A 9,676-nucleotide genomic window follows, 5' to 3' on the forward strand; every position below is an offset into this window, starting at 1 on the left:
CATCCCCTTTGATCTGTGCCAGTTTTATTGCAGTACAATTATTTCAGCTTTCGGCACAATCTGAAAATTAGTTTCCTAATGGCAAACTCCACATGAGCTACAGTAGTTCTGTTAGTTTCTCACACCCTTATCACTCTCAGTTTCATGTAACTATTAGGAGAATCCACTAAAAATATGACCTCTTCCTGCAGTGCTTATACTGCCCTTTCCTGTCCACTCTTTATCAATTTCCTATTTTTCACTTAGAACAACTTTACAGCTTACAATATAAGGTTTCAATCTTGCAAAATTTGGCAGCTAGAAGTTATGGATGTACAGATCTACTGTAAAAAGTAACTTTTGCTAAAAAAATTGAACTAGGTTAAACAAATTCTGTTGCTGATATACCAGTGAGTTCCATTTTCCTTTTCTTGGTTCAAAAGTGAAATTCCCCATACTGAAGCAATTCCCACACTTCATTACACATCATATGGCCACTAAATAGCTCAAACACCAACAGATAAAACTTCAGGCAAAGCTGCCACCACAAGAAGTACCATTAGTTCACTTATCAGTGCTTGAACACCTCACCTGAGATTGGAGTAATTCAGGTCAGGAAGTTGCATGTAATCAAGATTTGAATGATCTTCAAGAATAACAAAAGTAGTAAAACTTTCTGAACTTCATGTCTGAAATACTGACTGATCCTGCCTTCAGTTCTGTTCACAAAGGGGCAGACATTAAAGACCTAAGACTAGTGCAATTAAGCTGTCTAAGTTTTCCTTCCAACAGCAAGATTGCAGGGTTGGTATCTTTGACATAAACTACAGAAATAGTCATTGAAGTTTACAACCTTGTTAACATATACAGACACTTCCTAACAAGTCTAAATATTTCCTCCTCTCAACAAGGATCTCTCTGTAGTTTCCACCCAAAATAGGATTACAGAAAGCAAATAAGCATGTGAAGTATCAAGACCAGTTATACATACTTGATAAAATTAACATGCTTAAACAGTGATGCACCATACAACTAAATCTCTTGCATGGCATTTCTTCTGTCCCTAGAAAATGGTTGCATTATTGACAACTTACAGATGGAAAACAAATTCCATTTCTAAAGGAACTGTCAGCCACTGACAGCTGACAATAAGCATCCCTACACTGCAAAATTGCTAAAACTTGTTCTGATAAGGTCATATATTCTACAGAGACAACAGTATTACATACCTTGTGCAAGCATGTTAAACTCCAAGAACAGCGCTATGTGATAAAGCTCCATAGCTTCTTCAGCCCTAGTCATGTTTAGTTTTCCTGCTACAAGAGCCTGAACTTCACTTAAACTGCCCACTGAAGGACTGGAGTGCAAAACGGAGAGGTCCACCACGTCTGTATACATACAGTTCAAAATGACCTTGGCATATTTTTTTGGTATGATAGATTCATCCAATATAATTCTAGTTGGAGTCCGTAGAGTTCGGTCTGTGATTTCTTCACCAGTTCGTATCCTCCTCTGCAGCAAGTGACGGAAAAAGGGAGATCGTGACGAAATAATAGCTTTGTGAGCTCTGAGCTCTTCATCTAGGCAGCTCTGACTTCCACCAAAAGTTTCAACTAGGTCAGAGTTGGACGAAAAGCTAAGAACCACATCATAGTAGCACATATAATCAAACAGTGCACGCATGTCAACATCTAAGGAATTTGGTGTTCCAAATTCTTCACTAAGCTGCACAAGAATATCAACATTTTGGAATCTCGAATCCTCCATTCCAAACTCGCCCGTATAAAGGTAGTGTAACAAAGCAGAAAACATAGGCATATCTATGCCAGCTGTGTTAATATCCATTATTATTTCTGCACCATATTCTGGTGAGGAAGAAAGCAGTGTCTTAAAAAATGGACATCTTGCTGCCAATATCGCACGGTGCACAGGAAAACAAGTTTCTTGAAATATTAAGTCTACATCAGTACAGTATTTGTATTGATAAAGTTCAGCCATGTCTTTTTGTAGCGTCCTGGCTTCTGGTCTTGCCAAATTAGCTTGTAGATAAAGTTCCTTTAAGGCTGATGTTCCTTCGTACTCTTCTACTAATGCATTAACATCTCTGACATCCCAGCCTGAGAGGAGTTCGCGCATCTGCTTGGCATGGTCAGCAGATCGGCTCGATTTCCGACGCTTAATGAATTTCTTTTTGAGGGTGGCAAGGCCAGAGGTTTTCTTTTTCTTGTCTTGAGGTTTCTCGTGGCCATGGTCAAGGCTATACAGCTTTGATTCACAGCCAAAACCTTGATGAGAGTAGGATGATGTCCCTAAAGGCAAAAAGGAAAATTGAACACATTTATTCTTTAAATTTAACATGAAGGTCCATAACACCTAAATACTCCATCAATGATTCTGCAGGTTATACAACTTTTCCTTCTCACATCAAATAATTTGGCAACCGAAAATCGGACTGAAGCCTTTTCTGGCAATAAACAAAGCCTTTTATTTGCATCTACAAAGTTTATTGTTTTCTGGGTTTTGGGATTTTTTTTTGTTTGTTTGTTTTTTTTGTTGGGCTTTTAAAAAAAATATATTCAATTTTAAGAATCAAGCAGTGCCAGTTGATGTAGCTCTGTAGCATATGGTACTCTTAGCTAAGCAGGGAGAGAATACTGCAGCTGTAGTATTAAAAGTCTAATTGTACTAGCTTTTTCTAAGCCTAATAGCTTAGTGAAATACTAGCAGTCCCCCCTTTAAAGTGTTTTCAAATTCTGTTCTAGCATTAAGCATCGTTAAAACAATATATGTGTACCTGGCATCAGACAGTTATAGTCACAAGAAAAAAAAAAAGAAAACACAGTACCAAAACACTCAAGGATTAATTTCAGAGCAAATTTAGCAAGAAAAGTAAAAATTCTGTCATCTGAAAACCAAATGGACTCCTTTCCACAGAACTACAAATACCAATTTGTGTATACACACCATTAAAAAGAATATGGAGAATGGAAGTATTACTGTATTATCAAAGATTTCTTTTGAACAGAGCATTATACAATTTAAGTATAATTATTTTTCTTCTCAAAAACAATTTATAGGGGAATTATATTATGAACTAATAATTCAGCCATGCAGTGAGAATAAAAGGAATTAGAATCTGCATTTCTACAAGTAATGGAGAACCAAAGTAGTGTTTCAGAAAAAAAGGAGTTAAAAAAACATGGCTTTAACGTGAGAGGCTTGCTTAAGGGTTATTTTCTAATTTAAGTTTACTTACAGGGCTTTCACTCTAAGCCAGATGGTAAAGAACCTCAGATATGACAAGAAAAGAGAAAAAGAAGTACACAAACCCAACTCCCACTTCTTCCAAAGAAGAATGAGAAGAAAACATTTGCAAATGCTACACAGATCAGTAACAATCACATATTGTCTGAAATAATATTTGTCCGTTTTCAGTCAGGAATACTTCAAGCTTCTATTAGTACACTTGTGTAGATTTACTACTTGTTGCCTTTTTTTTTGATCTTCCAAAGCCCATCCTGGAACCAGAGCTTGTGGTGCCTTTTACAACTTGTTCTGTCACTGCAATCTCCCAGCTCCACCTGTTTCAGGCAGATTCACTGTGATGCTGTTTTGTGACACTGTTTCGACAGTGATGTTATGGACCAGTCTGACAAAACACAGGGCATTTAGTGACCATTTGATTTCAAGTATTTCTTGAACTTTGAAAGACACAGGAGAAACCCAAAGCTGTATCTGAGACTAAGGCAGCTGTAGCAATCTAACAGTTCTGTAATTTTTTTGTTTAAGCCTCAATAACTAAGCAAACTTACACAGTGGCTTTTATGTCAAGCTAACTAAAACTCCCACAAATCACGCAATCCAGAGGTTTTATGATTCTTCTCCTATAAAAAAAACTTTGAAAGGGAACTTTGCTTTATTTGAGGAAAGACATCTAACCATTTTATCCAAGTTTAAAATTTGCTTGATCAGGCAATGTGTTATTAATCATATTGAAATTTCAAGATGTGAAAAGAATATCAATTTAAATGAAAATAACAGGAGTAACTCAAGACAACTTCAACAAAGAGGTTATGCTGCAAAATCCACCATAAAAATTCCTTCCACATGCTATACTAGATATGACTAGAGATTCAGCCTCCTGCTGATAAAGACAAGTGTAGAGTTTCTGCTTCATTTAAAGAGGTACATTTCACAATAAAAGTGTAATTACACTTAGGCCACTCTACAGTGACAGATTCTCCTTCCAGAGAACATGCCAGCTCACTTCTATTTGAAGTACTTTGGATTCCAATGGCAAATTTGAGTGCAGAACATTCTCTAACATTCCACTAAAGAAAAACTAGGACAGCGCAAGTCTCAATTTCTTTCTTCCCTGAAGGCTGCTATGAGGTATTACTTGCACATGAATCACCATAAAATGCTAAAATGCCATTCAAACCTCTGTGTAACCTGAGCTACTTACAAGATTTAACTGGACGTACTGCAAACAGTGCTATTAACCCTTACAAACAGATAAAACACTGCTACAAAAGCACCACTACACAACTGCTTCTTGTAAGAAACAGAGATGCACCATCATAGCCTCCCTGGGTTCACAACAGCTGGTGGCTCCATATCCCTCAAAGAAAGAATCTGGAAGAGAACATTTCTGGGCTGCCTGTATTCCTTCATAAGGCAGCAGCACTGAAAGTAGGAAAAAATAAATTATTCCTCAGCACGATACTAAAAGGCACCAATCTATTAAATGGTGTTCAAAAGCAATTGCTGCTTTATGCCCTTAGACCATACCCAGCTTGGCACAAATATTTACAGAAACAGACGACTGCCAAGAGTAGCTGCTTTGGAACTTGACAATGAAAAATGGGATCTGTTTAGTCCTTTGCATGCCCACACATTTTAATATCTAATTATAGAGTTCTGTTTTAAAAAGCAAACATCTTGAACAGATGTACCACCCTAGGAAATGGTGTAACATCCTCCTCCTGAATGCTGGAGACTAAACAGCAAGAAGATGACTAGTTAAGCTTTTGCTAAAACAAAAGTATTATTTTTCAGTAAGCACACTACATTATTTTTACTGATTTCTCTCCTCTTCATAAACTATAAGCAAACTAGAATGAAGTCAACTAACAAGAGAAGCTCACTGTGCTTTGCCATATCAGTTGTCAGACTTCAGCATTCATCCTACATTTAGCATGAAACATGGTGTAGTGCTTTAATGGTAAAGTAGCATGTCTAAACCCCACAGGCCTAATTCCAGTTTCCAGGAATAAGGCAACTAATGCATATTATGCAGCTATTATAGCTTTATTTCCCAGTTCTGCTTTAGGGCAGTAAATAAATCCAATGCCTTCTACATAAAAAACCCCCACAATAGAATAAAAATAAACAGACACCCCCCCCCCAACAAATGAATTAAACACCTAAATCCCAAGCATGTAAAAGCTGATCCAACATTAAAACATTATTATTCTGGCAAGCGACAAAAATCTCAGCTATCAATTTTAGGATGCACCTATTTTCTACTGAGACATCTATAAAAACCAATCACATAAACAAAAATCAAAATAAGAAAGAGCCAAATGCCACGAAGTGGGAAGAAGAGATGTACCCATGTGATGTAAATAGCACACTCATGGAGCCCCACAGTATCAGGATATTTCAGAAAGAATTTTACCCAAAATGCTCATCTGCCTTCCCTAAGGTGACAAGCACATGCTTTTAGGTTTTCCTCAAAAAGAGTCTTAGCCATAGTTTCCCATAAGTAATGGGGGTCAGTAAATTTATTGTGACACACTACATAATAGGTTTCTATTTTGAGTTTAATAATGAAGAGCATCAACTGAACCTTCCACATATCATGTAGAAAGTTTCTTGGGAATTTAATGAAGCCTTTGGAAATCTCTTCAAATCTGCTCAAAATGTGTTTCAGCCTGCAAATCTGCCTGTTTCAAGGTCTCTAAGAGTTTCTCTTCACTCAATATAGTGGCAGATTAAAAAACACCAAAACACATAAGAAAAGCATTTTAGCCACATTTTACAAAGCATACATGCAGACTGGAGCAAATCCTTTACTAGTTACCTATGATACATTGAAAATATATAAACCCTCAAGAGGAACTTTACAGCTTGGATATCCATGATGTTAGGACTAAAAGTTCTTGCTTGACATACTGTGACAGCACACACATCTTTACATGTAACATTTTGTGGTCTGTCCTCAAATGAGACCTCAGAGTGAGGAATGCTATGAAAGCTGAGAAAAGAGAGAAAATTTACAAAGTAAGTCTATTTTTCCATTGCTAAGGATATAATTTTGCTTTCAGTGGTGATTAAAAAGAGAAGTAACACTGAATATCAATAACTACTTATGCAGCGTTGCAAGCTGAGGCATAAAGGAGAAAAGCATTTATAAACTATTGATGTTATTTACTGCTAAGATCATTCTTCAGGCTGTCAGGGTTGGGTTTTTTTTCCCCTCAGAGACTGCCTTCTTTCAGATTCATAACATAGCTGTTTATTATTTATAGTGTGACAGTACTTAGATCTACACTGAGGTCTCTTTGTACTAGACCGAAAAACACAAAAAGGTAATGGCTGCCCCAGTTATGACTAGGATGAGAAAATACTTTCTTAAGGGCACTTCAACACATATCTCCAGCTAAGCAAGGTCCTGTCCTGCAAATAATACTTTTAGGACAGTAAGTACCCCCATTCTCCATTGACAGAAACAGGAAAGGGAAGAGAAGCTGTCTTCAAGCCTGTTTGTTACTCTAACAGGTTTATTACCAGAGATAAGCCTTCTAGCGGTAAGGAGGTAATTCACTTGGACACAATGTCAATACTACAATGAATACTGATGATCAAGGGTTTTACATGCTCTGACAGTTGGACATAAATTCTGAGTAGAAGACAGTATGAGCACTAATAACAGAGAGCAACTGCTCTTGAACTGGGAGAACTAGCATGCATGGTTTAATTATGAAAACTCCACTTATTTAAATAACTTGGCAACTGTTTACTGGCAAAAGGCAGATCAACTCATTGCATACATAGGCCAAACAGATGGACAGTACTGAATTTCACGCACGATTGAGCTTGAATGGATTTCAACTGGTGACCTAGAAAATAGAAGCTCTCTGTAACATTTCTGCAAGCAAATCAAATGCAGTGTATATCATTTACGTAAGTGACAAGATAACTGAAAAGAGTTACCTATGAATGTCTGTTGTGCCTGTGAATTTCCCCCTACCCTTGGGGAACACGAGTGAGGGTAGTTAGATGCATTAGCACCCATTTTCTTCAGTCACTCAGGCATTCCGCCTGCTGGCTCTTCAATGTATAATCCCATAATCCTTTATAAATCTTCAATCCCAGGTCCAGCGTTCTGTTCCTCCATTTCTGAAGAACAAAAACACCAATAAGGCACTTCATTATTTGTCACTAAATGTTAGATGATTTAGATAAAATAAACTCAGCTTCCAGCACACAGTTATTTTCATAAAACAAAATCTAAAATACTTTCAAGACAGCCTTTTATTTGAATGATTAAACCAAGATCAGAAACACTTTCTTCCCCCCATAATAATCTGCAATTTTCCAAACCATTCACAAATCATATGACAAATTGCAACATGGAACAGGACGGCTATTAATCTTTTAGTTAAGGAATTTTAAAGGAGAACTTGGTCTAGACTAGGTATTCTCCTTTGACTATACCAAGAAAGACTTTTCATACATACTTATGCCATTCCCACATAGTTTAAAAATCCCAAACTGAATTATTCTGATTGAGAAAGCTAAATAAGCCAGTCCTATCAGAGATCATAACATCACCACTGATTTCAGCTGTATTTTTATTCATAACATTTACACAGCTCTCATTCAGTACTGCTTTTCAAATTTAGACTTGAAAAGACCGAGAAGTACATTTAAAATAGCAAAAATAAGGCATGTGAGGATTCATTAAATGGTTTTTTTTTTGGCATTTGAAACCATCTTAGAAATCAATTCTGAGGTAATTTGAACAAGGATTCATTGCTTATGTACAACAAAGACATTCTAATTTATTCCAATATTAGCAGTGTTAAAATATTAATATTGAAAAATGAAAGCACATAAAGAACTACTACTGTCAACTGAACACTTGTGCTCTCTTCCAAAATACAAACACGAAGATAAAGAGTGAAACAAAGGTAAAGTCTATACTAAGAATCTTCTAGATTCCCTTGAATATTGTGAACACATATAGATTTGCTGTATGCTTATGAATTTTTTTACTTTCTTGGCAGTCTCTGGCATGTTAAATTGGACAAGAAAGTGACATGAAAGTGCACGTTTCAAGGCAACATGCAGTGCAGATCCTGGGGAGCAGAGAGTGAGAGACAGGCCAGGAAGGAAAAGGCTGCAAATTGCTGTAGGCACATAGGGGGAACAAGTGCTCCAGGACTTGAGGGCTGGGTACACAAGGAGGAAGAGTAGGGAAGGGTTTGAAAACCTGGCTTTACAGACATGGTTATCAGGCAGAATTGCTGCTCCGACGTGTGCATATCCCAGGGTGGCCTCAGACAGCTGCAGCCTGCTGAGCACTAGTGGAATTCTGCTAGGGCAGGAGACAACTCTAAAACCACCACAGAAGCTTTCAAGCCAACCTGAGCCGACCTACAAGGCTTGTAAATGAGAAAAGGGAGCTCCCATGCCTGCCTTCCCCAGTGAGATAGCCAGGTCATCTCAACTGCATACAATCCTGAACTTGTCTCCACGCAGATTCAGCTTGCTACACACCAGGAAACAAAGATAAAATACCCTCCTACATGAACAGAAGCCTGCTTGGGATGAAGATAGAACCAGAGCCCACATAAAACAGGCAACACCACACCAGAGAATACCGGCAAACCTCAAACACAAGCTGTTGGATCAGTTCAGTCTTAGCCATTGCATGCACTCATTTTCTCCCTTGTGCAGAAATAAGATATTCAAAGATTACTGAATCCATATGGTGCCAATCTCTACTTCATTTATGAAAAACTTCGCTGACTTAAGAAAAAACACTTGGAAAATAAATTCATTAAAACAGTGACACTCCAAGTGACTTCTGTATGCAGCAAGAATATGTTGCTTAAATGTGGTGTAAATTTCTAGATGGAATTAGTTACACCCAGGACAAGCTTTGTGATGATAAAAGTCACCTTTCAGTTTAAATTCTAATTTGCTCACAGGTAAAAGCTAGCAGCGTGAGTAGATATCCCAACAATTTCCCTTTTCTCACCTAAAATTGGACTTGAGTCCAAGAGTAATGCCATTGTTCTTTTACTTTCCTGCGTTCAGCTGCGGTGTGATAACTTGTCTATTAGATGTCTACTAATAGTTTTCAGTTCGTCCTGACACAGGAAAGAGCCCAGGAGCTAAGTAAAAGAGGGAAGGAAAAAAAAGTGGTGACCTTTTATTTTTTTTATAAGCAAGCCCTCAATAAGTAAGCACCTGGAAAGAACCAAGTCCCAGGTTTGAAGTTGATACCTTCCACCTCCTTCCACTTGGCAATAAATACATGCCAGAAGATGGAAGGAATGCAACCAAGGAACACATACAACTGTTCAATACTATTAGCAGTCAATGGTTGAATTTGCAAACCAGGATTTAATTAAACTCAGAAAGTAACATCATAAAAGATTCCTAAAATACACAATAGATAAAG

At 37.4% G+C, this 9,676-nt stretch overlaps 1 protein-coding gene across 3 annotated transcripts in view; it reads right to left on the reverse strand.

Annotated features, from left to right (window-relative positions):
- The window catches only part of BTBD7 (BTB domain containing 7), a 31,692-nt gene extending 24,411 nt beyond the window's left edge, over positions 1-7,281 (reverse strand). For all 3 annotated transcript variants that reach the window (XM_062495509.1, XM_062495508.1, XM_062495507.1), the window contains exons 1-2: positions 7,198-7,281; positions 1,209-2,288 (exon numbers count right to left, since the gene is read on the reverse strand). In XM_062495509.1, coding sequence (XP_062351493.1) covers positions 1,209-2,288; positions 7,198-7,279 — 1,162 coding nt within the window. In that variant the 5' untranslated portion in view covers positions 7,280-7,281. The remainder of the gene's footprint in view (positions 1-1,208; positions 2,289-7,197) is intronic.
- Between the last annotated feature and the right edge of the window lie 2,395 nt (positions 7,282-9,676).

The sequence above is a fragment of the Cinclus cinclus genome, chromosome 6 (genome assembly GCF_963662255.1).
Source record: "Cinclus cinclus chromosome 6, bCinCin1.1, whole genome shotgun sequence".
Classification (NCBI taxonomy): domain Eukaryota; kingdom Metazoa; phylum Chordata; class Aves; order Passeriformes; family Cinclidae; genus Cinclus; species Cinclus cinclus.